The 20,398-nt window shown below is 46.7% G+C and overlaps 1 protein-coding gene across 4 annotated transcripts in view; it reads right to left on the bottom strand.

The window, feature by feature from the left end:
• The window catches only part of LOC122789663 (KH-type splicing regulatory protein), a 441,911-nt gene that overhangs the window by 384,489 nt on the left and 37,024 nt on the right, over positions 1-20,398 (bottom strand). For all 4 annotated transcript variants that reach the window (XM_044057076.1, XM_044057077.1, XM_044057079.1 and 1 more), the window contains exon 6: positions 14,255-14,312. In XM_044057076.1, the coding sequence (XP_043913011.1) occupies positions 14,255-14,312 (58 nt within the window). The remainder of the gene's footprint in view (positions 1-14,254; positions 14,313-20,398) is intronic.

The raw sequence follows: 20,398 nt of genomic DNA, 5'->3' as shown, positions 1-20,398 counted from the left end.
GAATAAAATCCCGGTCCATGTGAGGCAGAGCACCTCGCTGACTCTGTTCAAGAGAAATCTAGACCTGTGGATGGGAGATCAGGTTTACCCCGGGAATCATCTCTGGGTCACTGCTGGACAGAGGCACAACAAACTAATGGGCACAGTATTTTTTCATATAAGGGGTGGCGTAAGCCACAATAATTTGGGCTAGGCTTATAAATGCCTTAGGGCAGATAGCCTAGTATAAACCTATGAACCTAAGTCTAAACCTCAAGATGCACGCCCTCGAAGCCCTCCTCAGTATGGAGAACATCGATGTCTGTGCTGTGACAAACCTGGTTCAAGGCTCCTGAGAGCACCCCAGCACTATCAGGTTATACCTCATATCATGCGTTCCGGCCCCAAAATCCGGACCGAACCACAAAAGGAGGGGGAGTATCCATATTCATAAAGGATACCCACACCTCCAGGTTAGTGGCAACGCACGAAGCATCGGAGACCATCCAGGTGCAATTAACAATAGGTAAAACTGCCCTACAGTTTGTAACCTGCTACAGACCACCTTCTCAAACTCAGGAAACCCACACAGCCTTCCTGAAGACACTGGAGAGTATGAATGTCTCTCCAAACACCATCATATTGGGTGACTTCAACTACCCAAACAGACTGGGAACATTATTCAAGCCCCAACACCCTAGCCCAAAGGTTCCTTGAATTCATAAACTCAAATGCTATGGAACAACTAGTCACCATTCCCACAAGAAGAGAAAATATACTAGACCTGATCATCACAAACATGGGGACAAAATGCTCCAGACCGGAAGTATATCCCTCATTGGTGAGATCAGACCATAAATTAATCTCACTGGAGATCCACATCCCGCCCCCACCAAAAAAGACCACAGTGAAGAACTTCTCAAAAGCAAACTTCACACTTCTTAAGACTGGAGTGGTATCCTTCAAGGCCCCCGAGCCAGTGGAAACCACAACCCACGCTGCTGAAACCCTTACAAATGCCTTCTACGAGCACCTCCAGGAATGTATGGATCAAGCAATCCCTAATAAAATCAAGACCCTTTCCACCAAAGGCAAGTGCCCGGTCTGGTGGACCCCAGCCATAAACAAACTCTACAACAAGAGGAGAAAGCTACTACATGACCGAGCAAAATCCCTAAAAGGGAAGGCATCTCTGATCAATACTAGCAAAAAACTACGATCACTCAAAATCATCCAAGGGCAACTTTGAGAGAAAAATCGCTAATGACACAAAAGACAATCATAAAGCCTTCTTTAGCTATGTTAGAAACCTGGGTGGAAACTCCCAGATATGCTTAGAATTAGTCCAAAATGATAAAAAAAAAAAAAATCACTGAACCCACAGACATTGCAAACATACTGGCAGACCGGTTCAGTGCAAATTCTCCCTCCCCCCAAAGGAGAAATATCTAGCCCACCAGAGTCTAGCCTCCCAAACATCTCAGATGCCCAAGTGAGAGCTGCTCTCTCTAAAGCAAAAAACACAGCATCAATGGGACCGGACGGTGTCCCCGGCTGCGTGCTACACGAACTCAATGAGGAACTACACCCACACATAAGGCTGCCGTTTAATCTTAGCCTTACTACAGGATATGTACCCAAAGAATGGCGTACGGCAGCTGTGGTCCCACTCCACAAAGGCGGTGCTTCTACGGACCCTGGAAATTACCGCCCCATAAGCTTGACTAGCTTTGTCTGCAAAGCTATGGAGAGGATCATAATAGAACTCAAAGACATTGGGGACCTACAGACACTGGATCCTACCCAATTTGGCTTTGTCAAGGGCAGATCCTGCCTCGAACTTGGTCGACTTTTTCGAAACAGTCACTAAGGCCATTGATGAGGGCAAGGCAGTTCACACAGCCTACCTTGACCTAGCAAAAGCGTTCAACACCACACCCAACTCAGGCATCATAGAAAAGCTCACCAGCTTAGATGTAAACCCATATGTCACAAGATGGGTTGCAAACTGGCTCAAGGACAGAACACACAGGGTTAGAGTTGCTGGTGCCATGTCAGACTCTAAGCCGGTCACGAGCGGTGTCCCACAGGGCTCAGTTCTGGGCCCCCTCTCGTTTGGCATTTATTTTTCTGAAGTGCAGGCAAACATAGGGGGATTGTGGCGGACAAAATTTGCAGATGACTGCAAACTGGGCACCATAACTGACACTCCATCAGACACAGACATCCTACAGAGAGGTCTCAGAAATGGATAACTGGTGCCAGAGCCATGGCCTTAAGCTAAACGCCAAAAAATGTATAGTCATACCCTTTGGGAAAAACAAGGTAACCCCTAATTACCACATAGGTGGTAATCCATTAAACACGGAAGAAGTTATCAGGGACCTGGGGACCCAAGTTGACAGTAACCTCTCTTTTGACACTCACATTGCCAAAGTGGTTAGGAAGACCTTCTACATTGCCCACTTGATCATGAAGGGATTCACATCCAGATCAGGAGAGGTCATTGTACCCCTGTACTCTTCACTTATCAGACCAATGATTGAGTACAATGCCCCATTCGGAATGTACCTTACCCGACACCTACAGCAGTTGGAAAGACCCCAAAAGTTCCTCACCAAAAGGATAAAGGGGCTCAAACACATGCCATACGATGCCTGACTGAAGAAACTCCAGCTCTATTCAGTCGCATACAGTCTGCTCAGAGGTGATCTGTGCCTGACATACAAGGCCATGTCCAACCCGGAATTAATGGACATGCTCCACCTCAAAATCCAAATCCACCAGAGCCACGAGAGCAAGAGACTTAAACCTCAACACGGATATAAATAGGACGTGCTGGAGGGACAGATTCATCACCCAGAGACTCCCTACACTATGGAACAGAATCCCAGTCCATGTGAGGCAGAGCCCCTCACTGACCCTGTTCAAGAGAAATCTTGACGAGTGGATGGGAGATCGTAGGTTTACCCCGGGAATCATCTCTGTATCACTGCTGGACAGAGGCACAGCAAACTAATGGGTATAGTATTCTCATCCTAAGGGGTGGTGAAAGCCACACACACTCTGGCTAGGCTTGTAGATGCCCTAGGGCAGATAGGCTAGTATGAACCTATGGAGGAGGCAAACGGGTCTATTTGACGTGTACCCCACCAGTAGACCAGATCCAGGAAAACATCCTTGTGAAGCATACATTAGTGGCCGAGATGGTTTGCCTGGGAGTTCTGTTGAGGGGGAATGTAGACTGCCTGCAGTCACCCCTGTGAGGCAGCAAATTCTCATACTAGGAGTGGTAGTCTGCAAAGTAGGACTTGCCTCCCAGTTTGTTGAAGAACCACAGGACTGTGGTTAGTCTGAAAATCTTTTAGGCCTTTCTGAAGATACTGTTGGAAGGCTTGAAGGGCCAAGAGGATTGCCCTCTCTCGAACATTTGTGTTGGCTCTGGCCACACACCCTGCACTGTATGAGGGCCGAGAGTTGCTCCCCAGCCCAAGCCTGAGGCATGTGACGATACAGGTGGTTGGAGGGGAAGACGTGGATTAAGGGTCACTTGTGAACCACTGGATTTGAGGCATGGTAGGAGGGGGAAATGCTGTACTCCAAGGGGTGGGAGTGCTGTGTCCAGACTGACCTTAGGCACCACTGTAACTTTCATATGCAGTCTTGCTAAAGGTAGCATGTGGATGGTGGCTGCCATGTAGCCCAAGAGTCTCGAGTACTTCCTTGCTGTCAATTATGTTGGTGCTCTGTCAATGTTTCCACCTTTTATGGGATGGAATCCCAGACAAGAGACAACCAGGTGTATATGCGGTAGAAGAGTCTCCTGGTTGCCTTGCCTGCATCAGGTCATCCAGATAAGGGAATATCTGTATCCCTTTTCTCCTGTAGAAATCAAATCACTGGAACCAAACATTTGGTTAAAACCCTGGGTGCAGTGGAAAACCCAAAAGGCAAGGCAGAGAATTGAAAGTGAGAAAGCCCCACCCAGAACCTCAGGCATTTCCTGAAGGTGGGCTTTATACGGATATGAAGACAGGCATCTTACACCCAAGGTGGCCATAGACTCCTGGGGGAACAGGAAAGGGTTGGTAGGATCAACATCCTGAAGGTTGCAACCTATAGGAATAGGCTGAGATACAAGAGGTCTAGAATTGGTCTCAAAGGGCAGTCTTTTCATGGAACCAAGAAAATCCTGGTGTAGAAACCCCTTTTGCTGTGGGGACACTGGTGCCTTGAGCCAGCAGTGCATGTAGTACAGGCTGCAGGTAGTGTAGTCGTTTTGGAGGTTGTGAGATGCCTTTTCACTTTGGGGCAAAAGCTAGGTCAAGGTCACAAAATACCCAAAGGACCCATTTGTCTGAGGTGATGGATGCCCACACAGGAAGACTGAGGTGCAAACTGACAGAGGAAGGAGGTGGGGGCAGTAGGTTTGGCAGATGGGGCAGGTAGCTACCTGCCCCATCCTAAGGATGGCCTCTGGGTAGAGGGAGGTGTAGCTTTATCTGGAGGGGGTCTGCTTTCTGGTAGGTTTTCTATGTCTAGAGGGAGCAGCAGGTCAAGAATGTTTTCGAATGAATATGTGCCTTGAACAGAGCAGTTTTTGAAATTTAGAATAGGTGACTAGCAAGAGTTTCAAATCTTGCACTGCTTTCCCCTCTTGCTGAAGCGACTTAACAAATCGGCCACTTCTGCATCAAACAAGACTGTTGTCCAGGGGGGGCATCAATCAGCTTTTCTCTGAAATCTGGAAGGGGTTGGAGGCACAGCCAGGAGTACCTTAAGGCAGCTAACACTGCTGACCTTGCTGAGGCTTCAGTAGCATCGTAGCTGCACTTTGAATGTTCAGTGACCTGGGAGGCAAGAGCCAGGGCTTCTAGCGTGTGTGCGCACGTGCACACACATGTTTTAGATGTTTGAGTCTCTGGATTCTCCTGGTGAGGAGCCTCTGTGGTCTCTCCAGCTGCTACATGGGCTTTGTGAAGTACATTGATTATTTTTCTTTATTTTACATTTGTTGACCGGGCTAGTCTACCTGGATAGATGTCCATTTTCAGTGGCGGCCCGGGGAGATGAGCTCCGATGAAAAATTAAGACAAAATCATATACAAATTAAGGTAAATACACAGTGCAGGTACATTAGTAAGACATAACAGAGAGGTCAGAAATAAACAGTGGATAATCAAGTATTAGTATAATGCACATGCAGTTTCAACACATGATAAACGAGTAAGGCAGCTGATTATATACAATTAGTTCAAAAGTATTCACACTTATGTCATAAGATGTAAGGAATAGTATGTAGGAGGTTTGCTGTTAAGGAAGTTGATTACTAAGAGGAAGTAGGCTGAATGTAGTAAGAAGAACCATTTGATCAATCGGGTTCAGTACAGGAGCGCAGCCAGTGTCTTGAGGAAAAGTTTGTTTTGAAAATTGATAGAGGGAGGAAAGTTCGTTGGGGAGAAGGTTCCAGGATTTTCCAACAGTATTAGAGAAGAGTCCCCAGCCCGGTTAGATTTACAAATATTGACAAGAAGTTTGTGATGATCGTAAGCTCGAGGTCCTTGTAGGGGATGAAGGTAGATAGTATGGGGGTATTTGTAGGTTGGTAAAGAGTTTTACGGACAAAGGTCAGTTGGTGGAATTTAAGGTGATTTTGAAATTCAAGCCATCCTAGCCGTTAACAGTGGTGGGTTCTGAAAGGGTTGCCTGTAGCAAATCTGGCTATGTTACTGTAGGCACTTTCCATTTTAAGGTTTTTAGACATATGGGTGAGGCATAGAGAAGAGTAGAGATTAAATTGGTCTGAGCGACAAGTTACTCTAGCTGCAGGAGAAAAGGGTTTGATCCTCTGTGGTCAATAGACTAGTTTTCTATTGATGGTTTTTAGAGTATGTTTGACATGGGCGTCAAAGTTGAGGTTATCTATGGTGATACCTAGTAGTTTGGTAGTTGGATCTGGGGATACGAGTACCATTATTGGATGTGACAGTGAAATCTACAGGGGGTACTTACAAGCAGGGTAAAAAGGAGGAGCTTGTTTTTTTAGGGTTCAGGAGACAGCGCTGTGGGTTCGGGAGTGAAGTGCAGATACTGAAGTGGCTGAGCATAAGTGTGGAGTCGTCTGCGTATTGAATGCATGTAGCTTGGGGCATTTCTAGGTGAAGGTCATTAATATAGAAAACAGAAGGGGTCCTAATATGGACCCTTGGGGGACACCAAGGTTAACATGCAGGTGGGGAGAGTATTTTGCCAAAGAACAGCCCGTTTGTTTTCCAAGTCTGACTGGAAGCATGTTATAGCTACTGCATCTAGTGACAGGGATTTGAGGATATTTATACGTATAGTGCAGTTTTGTACCTACCATAAATGTAGATGTTAGAGGATCTACATTGCTGCAGTCATAACCTGTGGGTAGTCCGCTGTCCTCGATCGGCCCGAATACCAAAGAGCTGGGCTGGCGTCGGTCATTGTCGCCTAGAGCTGACGTCAGTACGTTGTAGTACATAAGCGCATGACCGACGCCATATCCTCAGTCTTTCTTGCCCCAGATGTCAGAAGGCCTAAGAATGAAAGAAGGCCAGAGCCAAAATAGTAAACACCCAACTACCAGTGTGGAAATAAAGATAATCCTAAAAAAAAAAACACAGCAACCACAAACTATAGAGGGGAAGGAGGGAGGGATAATTGGACTGCAGCAATGCAGATCCTCGAACATCTACATTTATGGTAGGTACAAAACTGTACTATGTTCTTCCCAAAGCAAAGGAAAAGGGAGGCCGGCAAACTAAATAGCATTAGGAGCTGCTAACATGCCCTGTAGAACTGCAGTGGCAAACCCAGCCCTGGACTTGGAATAAAGAGGGAGATGGTAATGCTTAGTAAAAGTGTGTACTGAACTCCAAGTAGCTGCCTCCAAAATATCCTTAGTAGCTACACCCCTCAAAAAAGCAGTAGATGTGGCAGTAGCCCTAGTAGAATGAGGTCTGATCCCAGCAGGAACATCCTTCCCATGATGAGAATAAAAGGCAATACATTGACCAATCCACTTTGAAATAGTCTGCTTTGAAACAGCTTCCCCTTGTGAACCCAAAGCAAAAGAAACAAATAACTGTTGAGTCTGTCTGAACTCCTTAGTTCTGCTCAAATAACGCAACTGCCTGTGGATATCCAAAGAATGCAAGACTTTTTCCCCCTTATTTTGGGGATCAGCATAAAAAGTAGGCAAATGAATAGACTGATTCAAGGCCACATTAGAAATCACTTTAGGCATAAAAGTAGGGTTAGTTCGCAAAGAAACTCTATCCTTATGAAATATCAGAAAGGGTTCAACTGCCATGAGTTCCTGCAATTCAGATACCCTCCTAGCAGAAGTAATGGCCAACAAAAAAGCAGTCTTCCAAGACAAAAACTTCAATTCAGACGTAGCTGCAGGTTCAAAAGGAGGTAAAGTGAGCTTCTCCAACACAAAATTGAGATCCCAGGAAGGAGTAGGAGCTCTACGTGGGGGTCTTCTATTCTTTGCCCCTCTAAGAAATTGTTTGAACAAAGGGTGAGAAAATAGAGGAGGGTCACAATCATAGTGAGCAGAAATGGCTGCAGCATGAACCTTCACAGAAGAGAATGACAAACCCTTGTCCAGTAATTCAGTAAGATACTGTAGTGCAAAACTCAAATTAGGCACTGAAACATCAAAGCCCTTTACTGTGCTCCAAAGAAAAAATCTCTTCCATTTATCAGCATAAACTTTTCTAGTACTAGGCCGCCTGGCTTCCAAAATGACATCTAAAACCCGTTGAGGAAGCTGAGACCCCACAGGCTCCATCACAGAATACGCCAGGCTGCTAGATGCAGGGACTGCACCCGAACATTGAGAAAATGATTGTTTGACTGGGATAACAAATGAGGAACCTGTGGCAGAAGCCAAGGAGGCTCCTGAATTAAACCCCTCAGCAGAGGATACCAATGCTGACGTGGCCAATCTGGTACTATTAGAATCATGCAAGGCTTGTCCCGCCTGACTTTCAAGAGTACCTTGGGAAGAAGAGGCAGAGGAGGAAAAGCATAAACGTGAAGGTTGTTCCAACTGAAAGATAGAGCATCCACTTTCCAAGCATTTGGGTGGAACATCTTTGTGCAAAATTTTGGCAGTTGAAAATTCAGTGGAGAAGCGAATAGATCTAGGTCTGGAGTTCCCCAAGCCACGGTCAATTGTTTGAATACCTGAGGATCCAGTTTCCACTCGTGGGGAACCACAATTTGCCTGCTCAATACATCTGCTAGGGAATTCTGTGCTCCTGGCAGAAACCGTGCTTGAAAATAAACTCAGAGCCGTCTCCCACAAAATCATTGCTAGTCTGCAAAGAGGGTAGGAATGGGTTCCCCCCTGCTTGTTGATGTACCACATGACTGTTGTGTTGTCTGTTTGAATCAACACCTGTCCCGGCTGAAGAAGGTCCTTGAAGGCCATCAATGCAAATTGGACTGCTAACATCTCCTTCATGTTGATATGCAAATGTAGTAGTTTGGGAGGCCACCTGTCTTGTATCCATTTCCCATTGAAGTGTGCTCCCCAAGCCAAGTCCGAGGCATCCGTCGTTAGGATCCGACTCTCCTCTGGTCGGGTCACAGAGTCCCTTGTTTAGGTGACATTCCTGAGCCCACCACAAGAATTCCTTCTGGATGCAAGGTATAACCCGAATGACAGTGTCCAAACCGTGGCAGTGTCGAGTCCACACACTTTTGAGATACCACTGTAGCTTCCTCATATGCAGTTTGGCATTGGGAAGTACTAGAATGCAAGATGCCATGAACCCCAAGGCTTGAAGGACTGTCCTTGCAGTCAGCCTGGACATTACTGATAACTGCTGGAAGTATAGATGAAGAGTTCTTTGTTTGTCCGGGGTCAGAAATGCCATCTGAGAAGCTGTATTCAGTCTCACACCCAGAAAGCACATGTCCTTGAGAGGGCACTAGACTGGACTTTATTTCGTTCACAGAATACCCTAGGCACCTTAAAACTGCCATTACATACTGGAGATGTTGTAGTAACTTGTCTGTTTTGAGCACGAATCAGGCAATCGTCCAGATAAAGGATAAATTTGTATTCCTCTCTGTCTGAAAAAAGCAATTACAGGAGCCAGAACTTTTGTGAATACTCTGGGCGCAGTAGATAAACCAAAGGGAAATGCAGAGAACTGATAATGAGAAGTACCAGCCCGAAATCTCAGGAATCTCCTGCAGCTGGGCCTGATAGGGATGTGAAGATAGGCCTCTGAGATCCAGGGTTACCATCCAGTGATCTTCGCCCAGCATAGGCAGAAGTTGTTGTAATGTTAACATCTTGAACTTTGGAATGTCTAGGTAGGTATTGAGAATGGACAAATCCAGAATTGGCCTCCCAAGTGTTTCCTTTCTTTGGCACTAGGAATAGACAGGAATAAAAACCTAGGCCTACTTCTGACGGGGGGACCACCTGAATTGCCCCCATCTGTAAAAGTAAAGAAATTTGCTCCTGAGCCTCCCTCCTTTGCTGAGGAGGCACATCCGGCATGCCTTTGAAAGGAGGAAACGTGTGAAAATAAAACTTGTACCCGTGATACCCGTGATTTATTATATCCAACACCCATTTGTCCTGGGTGACAAAAAGCCAGTTGTTTGAAAAGTCCCAACTTTCCTCCTAGAGGAGCTGCCAGTAGAGAAGGGTCTGGCAGCGGAAGATACAGGTCATTGGGTCTGTTTACGAAAAGGCTGACCCCTGCCCTCACCAGAAGACTGTGCAGGAGAACTCCAAGTCCTAGGTCTGAAAGAACCCTGAGCGTGAGCTCTGCCTCTACCATGCCTAGACCTGCCCTTAGACTGATAATCCGAAGGGAAAGACCATCCTCTAGCAGGCCAATTCCTACTAAACTTAGGGGGCTGCACCTGCATAAAATCTTTGACAGTCTGCATAGACTTAGCCTTATCTTCCATCTTTTTCAAAACTGATTCCACAGAAGGACCAAAAAGTACCTCAGATTGAAGAGGAGCATCCAAAATCCGAGCCTTAACATGCTCCGACAAATTTTGATCCTTAAGCCAGGCATGTCTACGAATAACTGAACCTGTAGCAGCCACCCTGGATGCAGCCTGAAGAGCATCGAAACCACACTGCAAAGAATGCTTGCCAACTTGATCTGATGCATGAACCAACTCCTGGAGCTCCTGACACTCTATACCCTCAGATAAAGCATCCACCTTAGATTTCAATTGACCTAACAAAAAATTCTGATACTTCAGCATATGAAATTGGCAATTCAAAGCCCTCATAGCCAATGTAGAGGAGGTGTACACTCCCCCCCCCCCCATCTATCAAAAGCTCTAGCATCTTTATCCAAAGGAACTGGATTCTTAGCCACAGAAGCCCTAATACCCTTCTTACTTGAGTAATAGTTTCCGGATCAGCTCTAGGGCTCTTGTACAAATACTTATGTGCTTCTGGAACTCTAATATCTGTCTGGCTTAACAGGGGCAGGAGGTAAAGAATCAGGATTAAGGGAAGATTCAGAAAAAGCATCCTGAACAACTTCTAAGACAGGAGGAATAGCCAAGGGCCTATGCTGTGGCAGAAACAAAAATTCCCTGAGCCGTTTCCGAGAATCCGAAAAATCCTGACCTTCCCACTTGAAATGCTCCCTCATGGAATGTAAAGTCTCAGAAAAAGAAAAATCCTCTGGAGGAGAAGCAGAAGGACAGGAGTCCTCTGCATCCGAATCTAAATAAGAAGGGAATTCCTGAATTTCTTCAGCTGAGGAATCAGAGTAGTCTGAGGAATGATCCATCCCCTCTAAATCTGCCTCCACCCTAGGCCTCTTCTCTGGGGGGGGCATAGAACCCCTGATCAAAGTAATCAAGTCCTCAGCCATTTTTAACATATGCTTTTAGGAACAGGGGCTGGAGAGCTAGAACTATGACCAGGGCCAACATGACAAGGTTTGGCCTTAGCATGGGCTTTAGCCACTGAAGTAGAAGGCCTAATAACCTTTTATAAAGATGGAACTACAGACACCTGAGAAGCACCTTCAGCCGGGCCTAACTCCTGAGAGGCCAATTCCTGTAAAAGTAAAGGTTCCCCATGGGATTCAGCCAAACCCTCGGCAGGATCCACAGATTCAACCGGAGGCTCTGTAGAACCGGCGTCCGCAACGGACGACTCATCCGGTTTAGACAAAGATTTATCTTTATGCTTTTTAGCGGTAGTGGGCGGAGGATCCGACGGCATGTTATAGTTACACCTTTTACCGAAAACAAGCCTGGCACAGTCTAATCTCTGTTTAATGGTGCGCTTGTTAAATCTAGCACAAAAGCGACACCCGACCACGTCGTGCTCAGGCCCTAAGCAAGGAATACAGAAAGAATGAAAATCCTTAGGAGGTATCCGTTTCCCACAAGAAATGCAATTAACTTTTTCTGACATCCGGATAACTGAGGCAAGAAAAGACAAAGATTTCCCCAACGGGGTACTTAGCCCAACTTGGTCTTCGGTCTGAAACTCGATAAATGAAAATTTCAGAACGCCGAATGGCACTTGCAAACGCTGCTTCTGCTTCGGACCACGCGGCAAGAATGGCGTCGGTCATGCGCTTATGTACTACAACGTACTGACGTCAGCTCTAGGCGACAATGACAGACGCCAGCCCAGCTCTTTGGTATTTGGGCCGATCGAGGACAGCGGACTACCCACAGGTTATGACTGCAGCAATGTGAGATAAACAGTGCAGAGGAAAGCATATTGAGGTTACGGTTTTTGTTGATACAGTCATTAAAGGAAAGTAGGGCAGTAATAGTGCTGTGGGACTGTCTAAAACCATGTTGACAGCTGGACAGTGGATTAGGTGGTCTAGCAATTGCTTATGGATACATTTTTCCATGATCTTTGCCAAGGGAGAAAGTAGGGCTATGGGATGGTAATTGGAGACTTCAGTAGAGTTCCCACCCTTATGCAGGGAGGATAATATGGGAGACTTTTCAAATTTTAGGGATGTGTCCTTCACTGATGGTTCTGTTGAGAATGGAAATGGGATAGGTGATGGACTTTGCTAACTGTAGATATTCAGCGGGTAGTTGGTCGGCTGAAAGAGCATGGTTTCGGTTTCAGTTTTAGAAGGGTAAGAATATATGTTGTTGGGATGGTTGGAAGACAAATGGAGGGGGTGGGATAGTGTTAGAGTTAAGTTTTGAGTAACCGACTGGAAAGAGTTTGAATGGCCTCAGTGAAAAGGGCATTAAAGGCATTAGCAGTCTGCTTAGAATTCTCCTGGTCTGTCTTGTGGGTTTGGTGTGATGGAGTGCCCTGGGAGTAGCAACTGGTTAATACTTGCCCAGAACTTTTGTGCATTGTTATAGTGAGTCTGCTGGAATTGTAGGTAGTAGTTTTTTTGTCAGACATGATCGCTTTTTAGTGCGGTTTCTTAGTTGTCTGAAGTTTTGCTGGTCTACAGGGTTTTTACTTAAAAAAATTTATTCCAGGATTTATTTCCGAGATGGATTTTCTGCTTGGTTTCTTTTGAGAGCCATGGGGCAGATTTAGTTCTCATTCTGATAGAGCGGGTTGGTGCATGGTAGTCTAGTATGGTTAGGAATTTAGAATTAAAGTAAATTAACAGCTTCAAGTGGGAGTTTAAGGGAAACCAGTTACTTGCTCTTAGTTCATTTTGGAAGAGATCGGGGTTAAAGCTTTTCTTGGTTCTGATAGTCCTATAAATGGTTGAAATGGTACATGCAGAAAAGGGGCATCGTACTCCAAAATGGGTCTTATAAAGGGAATACAGGGATGTTATGACCACCTTTGTCCCTGGATGAGATATCCTTACTAATGAGGTGGGCCATGTAGAAGGTATTTCCTTACAATGGAGGTAATGTGGTCAAAAGTCAGTTTGCTACCAACCTAGGTGTCCAAGTCCCTCAACTGACGTTATCAAATGCAATAATTTGTGGGGGATGTCACTCCCCAAAGGGGAGGATGCATTTTTTTGGCAGTTTGAGGCAATCTTTCCACCACACGTCATTTATTAGGGTGAGACACTCTTGGAGAATTGATGGCAGCAACCAGCTTGCAGCCATAGCCTACTGGTTTTGGCCTGCACCCCAGAAAAAGTATATCCCAAACAGCAGACACCCCAAGGCAGATACCTGGGCTATACTGCTCGTGTGTCTACTGCTGGAGGTGGCTTCCCCTATTTTGACTAGGTGGGTTCCAACAGTGAGCTAGTTTGCTACCTATCTGGTAACACGTGGATTGATGCCTAGTTAATAGATATTATACCCAAGTGGGGAATAGTATCGAAGGCTTTGGCCAGGTCAAAGTAGGCAGTGTGATCAGTCTTCCCCTCGTCCATGGCCTAGGTGAGAGTCTCAAAGCCAGCAAATTTAACAGGCATGGCCTCTCCTTGATAAAACCAAACTGTCTGGAGGTTGCCAAGGTCCCTGTTAAATGAGGCCCATGGTAATCCGCTCCATGGCCTTGCAAATAAGGCTAGTAAGGAAGAGTCTATAATTTTCTGGATCAGTGCACGCTCCACCTTTGTGCAAAGGGATGACAGTGGCTGTCCTCCACACGGCTGGGACGAAGATGGAAGACCAAAATGTTAAGTCCAGAGTTGTACTGTAGTGGAAAGCTGATAAGAAACACTAAGGAAGGATTAGTTGACATTGGGAATGAAAAACTGGAAAAGAAGATGCCGAAACTAAAGTGAAACAAGGTGGGAAGGAATTTACATGATGTCAAAGTGGGTGTTCCAGTAGTCTAGCTGAATTCAGACCCAAATTTTGAACGCAGGTATGTTCCAACTCTACTCTTATGGACTTGCTACAGCAAACATCTCAGAAGGTATGATAGCAAAAATCAGAAGGAATTAGAAACTGATCTAAGGAGATGGTACAATTCCTGGTACAATTAAGTTTGACAAATTTTCTAAGCTTAACCATCCTTACAACTACTCTTTCACTAGATTAGCAGTACATGGAAGTGGGCAACATGGTTCGGGCAGGTCTCAAATCCTGCATTTAGCTTCATTACTGCTGCAGACTAGTTCATGTCAACTAGTATCCTTCATGCGCATGCAGACTATTAATATTTGCCCGTTTTAAACATTACTTGGAAAACTAGCTTCAACGTACCATGGCTCCACTGTGAAAATGGCTCTGCACATTAAGCAATAACAATTTTACGGAAATCAAATCTTCCATATTAAATGTTGGGGAAAGTATGCATTCTTTTTGTGCAAAAAACAGTACTTACTGAGCATTTTCTTGAATTCCTGGCATGGACACGCTTCTTTCAGCCATACCTCCACTGTCTGCACAAAAACAAAATATTTTAGATGCAACATGGTAGAGAACAGCAAATATGCACAATTTTAGGGATGAACACAACCCCTCAAGTTAGTTTCAATAAGGAGCCCTTACTCTCAAGTTAGTTTCAATAAGGAGCCCGTACTCTCAAGTTAGTTTCAATAAGGAGCCCTTACTCTCAAGTTAGTTTCAATAAGGAGCCCGTACTCTTTCCGATGTGAGAAGTACTGAAGGAGTTTGTGGTTTTGAAACTTAGTACACTAACCTAGAAGCTGCCTCTCTGGTCACAAAAACTAGAAGTTACGTACTCACCATAACATTCGATGTATGTGGTCCATCTCGCCTCACATTCTTACTCATGGGTTCGGAACCAAATATCGGCTCAGACTCTGCCAACTTATTTTTCTAGTCACACCTCATGCACAACCCCATTCAGAAGAGTAGAACACTAACCAGGGCAGCAAAGAAAAAATAACCCAATACCGAAGGGTCCTGAAACAAATGTCACCTCCAAATCCTCCAGGAGGGGGGAAGGTGGGAGGGAACGCAAGAATGTGAGGTGAGATTGACCACATACGTCAAACGTTATGGAGAGTACATATCTTCTAGGTATTATGTGCTCCAATCTCGCCTACATTCTTACTCGCGGGACAGCGTCCCCAGCACCTCTATCCTGGGAGGCTCAATGGAAGATGCTCCTGAGAACAGTGGAACCAAAAGGAAGCCCGGCCCCTAGAAGCCACGTCTAATTTGTAATCAGTAATGAAGGTGGGGAGAAGCCCACGTGGCCGGAGCACAAATTTCATCCAGAGACAGCCTGGAATGATAAGCTACTGAAGCAGAAACAGCCCTGGTGGAGTGAGCCTTGACATGGAATGGTAACAGTCTGCCTGCTTACGAGTAGAGATGCAGTCAGAAATCCATCTGGGAATTGTAATCTTAGAAACAGGGGAACCCGTTCTATTTTGACAAGGACACGAGTTGGTCAGACTTACGAAGTTGTTTTGTCCTGCAAGTAAAAACGAAGCTGCCTGTGTACGTCCAACTGATGAAACGTAAACTCCGCCTTGTTGGAAAATTGAGGAAAGAAAACTGGCAGTTCAATGGACTGATTGAGATTAACGGCAGAGGTTACATTTGGAAGGACGGACGGATTAGGTCTCAAGGAAACCCTAAGATTAAATATGGGGATTTGATGGACAACGCTTGAATCTCAGACATCCGTCTGGCTGATGTGATAGCTATTAAGAATGCAGTCCTCCCAAGACAGAACTTTTAATTCACAGGTGGCAGCTGGTTCGAAACGTAATGAAGTCAGGGCTTGCAAAACAAAATTTAAATCCCATGGCATGATGGGTTCTGACACAGGAGGCCGAAGCAAGGTGCACCTCAAAAAGGCCTTGCATAGCTTGTAAGCCATGAGAGAAGGTTCGTAAGAGGTATGAAAATTAGAAATAGCGGCCAGCTGAACCTTAATGGTAGCGGGAGCAGAACCCTGCTGAAAAAGTGTAAATAAAAAATCTACGACAGCAGGGATGGGGGCTGTGAAAGGATCCAGTCCCTTGGCCCGAGCCCAAATCGAAAATCCTTTCCACTTCCTGGAATAAATCTTCCTGGTAGAAGATTTGAGAAAATAAAATGTGTACTACCTCAGGTGAAAAACGAAGTCTGACTAAAGATGGAAGTGGAGTAGCCAGCCTGTCAACCTGAGGGTCAGCAGGGAGGGATGGGACTGCCCCATGTGTCAGTAGGTCTGGTGCTGGGTCCAGAGTCCAAGGACTGTCCACTGCATACTGATGAAGAAAGGAGAACCAGACTTGGCGAGGCCAGTGTGGGGCAATCAGAATCATCCTGCTTCCAGAGGAAATGGCTTTCTGAATCACGCTTGGTAGCAGAGGAAACAGAGGGAAAGCACAGAGCAGACCGGGAGGCAAATCGTGTACTAGAGCGTCCCTGGGGGGGATCAGAGTAGAGTAGTTGCTGCACTTGGTATTGTGGGGATTGGCAAAAAGGTCACAGCAAGGCTGACCCCCACCTGTTGAAAATTTGTTCTGTAACTTGGCGGTTCAGGGACCACTCTTAAGGCATCAGAAAAGATCTGCTTAACCTGTCTGCTATCACATTGGCCTTCTCCGGAATGTGCGTTGCCACTAGGAACCGCCGGGAAGACACTGCCCACTGCCACACTCGCATGGCCTCTCTGCATAGGGGGCAAGACCTGGTTCCCCCTTGCTTGTTCAGGTACCACACCACAGACATGTTGTCAGAGTGAATCGCAATCGTTCCTAGGGGAAGAGAGCTCTGCAGTGCTTGTAACACCGCTCTCATCTCTAGAGCGTTGATGTGCAGATGTACCTTGTGATGCTGCCAGGTGCCTTGGACCGTCCTGCCAAGATAATGCCCCCCCACCCTATCTGGGAGGTGTCCGTGGTCACCGTAGCAACCGAAGTCAGAGGAATAAACAGATCAAGTTGGAATGCAGCCACCAACAGAGGTCCTGTTTGCACTAATCGGTGAGTAGGATCAAATGGGACAGGGAAGTTTTGAAAGGACCACTGGGCAGAGAGGAGCCACTGCAGAAGCCTAATGTGTAATCTGGATAGGGGCACTAACATAACAGTGGCTGCCATGGATCCCAGGAGCTGTAGGATCCATCTGGCCTGAACCTTCTTTTAGGGGGAGCAACATGCGAACCTGACCCTGCAACACCTCTATCCTTTCTTGAGGCAGGAACGCCCGCATATGAACAGTGTCTAGCTCTGCGGCTATAAATGTGACACGCTGTGAGGGCAGTAAGGCAGACTTCCCCAGTTGATGACAAAGGGCAATGGTCTTTTGCCTGGCCTGAATGAGAAGATGCCTGGTGGGGGCGGTGAGGAGCCAGTCGTCCAGGTTATGGAAACACTTGGAATTCTTAACGTCTCAGGTGAGCTGTCACCACTACCAAACACTTGAACACCCTGGGGGCTGTGGTGAACACCCTGGGGGCTGTGGTGAGGCCAAAGGGCAGGGCACGAAACTGGAAATGACTGGCTCCCAGCTGGAAGCATAAGTGACTCCTGGATGCCCTGTCCATTTTGATATGGTAGTAAGCATCCTTGAGATCGCTGGAAGCACAAGTGACTCCTGTATGCCCTGTCCATTTTGATATGGTAAGCATCCTTGAGATCGATGGAGCACATCCACACTTTTCCCATAATGGAAAAATATAGACTGAAGGGTGACCATCTGGAACTTGGATATTAGAACGTAGCGATTCAGTCGGCCGACATCCAAGATGGGTCTCAGGTCCCCTGTTTTTTTTCGGCACCAAATAGAGTCTTAAGTCCCTAATCCAATCTGGTCTGAGGGGACAGGTTGGATGACTCCTTTTTCCAGCAACTTTGAAATGTTGCGTGATCCCTTTGACTGGGTGGAACGCCTGGGATTCTCTTTGGTGGAGGAGGGCCTGACAATAAGGGGATGGAATGACCTCCGGTAACTATACAAAGCACCCATCGATCCTGAGTGATACTTGCCCAGGCTTACGGGTACAATGAAATGCGGCCCCCGACTGGCTCCGGAATAGCACAGTCTGGCAATACATCAGGGACGATGATAGGAAGGCCCGCAAAAGGTATCACGGTCTCCCGAAATGCAAGGGTCTCCTCAGCCCCTAGGGCGGCATCTCCCAGAATAGCCACCCCCCTCTTCCTCTGGAGGAGGACTCGCCTTGACTGGCAGGGAAAGACTTGACTTTTTGAACCACATTTTTCCTCCACTCCGAGCCTTGGGTTAAGGCCTAGATGGGAGGGAAAAATGGTCCCCTACGGCAGACAGGGTCTTTCCCTCTTGTTCGTATCTGGTGAGAGTGTCTTTCACTTTGGTCCCAAAGAGCAAGGACCCATCAAAGGGGGAGTCAGTGAAGGAAGACTTGAAGGCCTCCGCGAAATGACACAGGCGCATCCAGGCTTGCCTCCTAAGGTCTACACCTGAGCTAGCTGCCCTGCTCGCCCCCTCGGCTGCATAAGATGAGCCTCATGGAGGAGTTGACAATCGAGCCAAGAGTAGACAACTGGGCGTTAAGTCTCTGTTAACACCTCAGGTACGTTACCAGTTAAGAGTATCTCCTAACTCTAAGGAGATATCTTTGTCTGGAGAAGAGTAAAATGACAAAGATAGTTCAGAGACCAAAGTGTGAAGGTCAGTGAAGAGAGGGTATGCTTCCCAAATCGATCCATACTCCTGGACTCCTTGTGAGGAGGATGGACCGAGGAAGAAGACTCTACTACTTCCTGCTGAGTGGCCGCCACCACCATGACATCCACAGAAACCCCTTTGGACAGGAGATTAAAGAAATTAGGGCGTCTTGGTACAGGTTCCACAGAGTAAGGAGTCTCCCACGCCCTTCAACAGATCAAATCTAGGAGCTCATCGAAGGGTTGAGCCCCAAAGGCCTCGAGGAATACAGACTCCTCCTCAGAGGGGGTTTTGGACGACCAGCCGCCTCTGCCTCAATCTCCAGGATGTCGGAGAAAGACGTCACTGGAGGATGACTTGGGGGACCCCTCTTGAATCTTCGAGGTCAGTATCAGAGGTGAGAGACTCATTCAAGGTCAGTATCAGAGGTGAGAGACTCATCCTGGGAGTCTATGTGCTTCCTTTGCACAACTTTTCTTGGGGGTTCCTCAGGCACAGACTGAGGGGCCCTCAGAAAGTTGGGGGACCACTCATGGGGGTATCCCCTAACCTTGGGGCTCAGCCGTCAACCGATAAGGGGACAGGGGCTCTTGCCGGACTGGAAAGGGATGGCATGACCGATCCGGGTGATGTCACTGAGGATCTGGCCAGTGCACTGCTCATGGCCTCGAAGGCAGGTCCCCCCAAATCAGACGATCAACCAAACTCAGAGGTAAAGACTGGAGCCGAAGTCCCCCGAGCCGAAGCGCAGAGAGGGAGGCTCGGAACTGACAAAAGTATCCCCCTCGGGCCTGACAGAGGAAACCCGGGTTCCGAAACCAGAGGACAGAGCAGACATGGTAGGAGCTGACGTCAGCAACGATAAAGCCTTAAGGAGGTATCGGAGCCAGCAGAACATCACCCAGAGCAGAACACTCCAGCTCCGAAGACAAGGAAGTGCTCGAAGGAGAAAACATGGGTGCACTCATTGGGACTTGCTCCGGAGCAGACTGGGTCGGAGCTGAAAATAATTTTGCCAAAACCGGCGACTGCAGTAACCTCTGGACCACCCTATCCACCATCCAAATCAGAGAGTATGGAGGATTTGGAGGAGAGAGAAGGTGACTGATCTGGAGATCCTCGTCTGATACTAGGAGACCTTGTCTGATACTAGGAGACCTGACCAAATGGGCTCAAACAGGACTGAAGCAGACGCTGATTCAAGTACCACAGCTACCTCCTGCGGCCCCGAGGACAAGGGAGCAGAGGAGGTAGAATCCAATTTGGTAGTCTTCTCCGGTGGCTCCAATGAAACAGATGGAGCCAGAGATCTCAGCCTTAGAAGTCTGGGCTTTAGTCTGTGACCCAGAGGAAGAGTCCTCAAAGGAAGGCTTTAGAAGATCCTTCAGTATAAGTTTATTTTTTCTTTCCTTGGGCTGAATGCGTGACAAAAGCTACAGGACTCTTGTAAATGTATAGCCCCCCCCCCAGGCAGTATACACAAACGGCATGCACATCTGTTATGGACATCTTGTAGCTGCATTTAGAACACTTCTTAAACCCGGAGGGTTTGTGTTCCTTTGGATCCTCTGACATACCAGCAAAACCACTGTACACACCACCACAGAAACAGGACCTTAGGCCAACAACGGTTAAGGCAGGAAACTACCGCTAACAACTGTTGACAAGAATCTCCAAGTTAAACTATTCTGACAACTAACGAGACCAAGGGACAAAATAATTTCCTCAGACAAACTACACAATGGAGGGGAGGACTAGGTCCGTTAACTTAAACGGGCCTAGCCTGTAGGAACAGAGGGATACCACAAAACAAATCACTCACCACAAAAAAGTAAGTCAATAACAAGAGCAATCAGCTATTAAAATAGCTTTTGAGAGGAAAAATACAATTTTCAGTGAGAAAAAAGTTTTT

This window comes from Protopterus annectens, chromosome 15.part0 (genome assembly GCF_019279795.1).
Source record: "Protopterus annectens isolate FY-2018-M chromosome 15.part0, PAN1.0, whole genome shotgun sequence".
Lineage (NCBI taxonomy): Eukaryota > Metazoa > Chordata > Ceratodontiformes > Protopteridae > Protopterus > Protopterus annectens.
The sequence above is the reverse complement of the archived record's forward strand: the minus strand, read 5'-3'. Positions and strand labels throughout refer to the sequence as shown.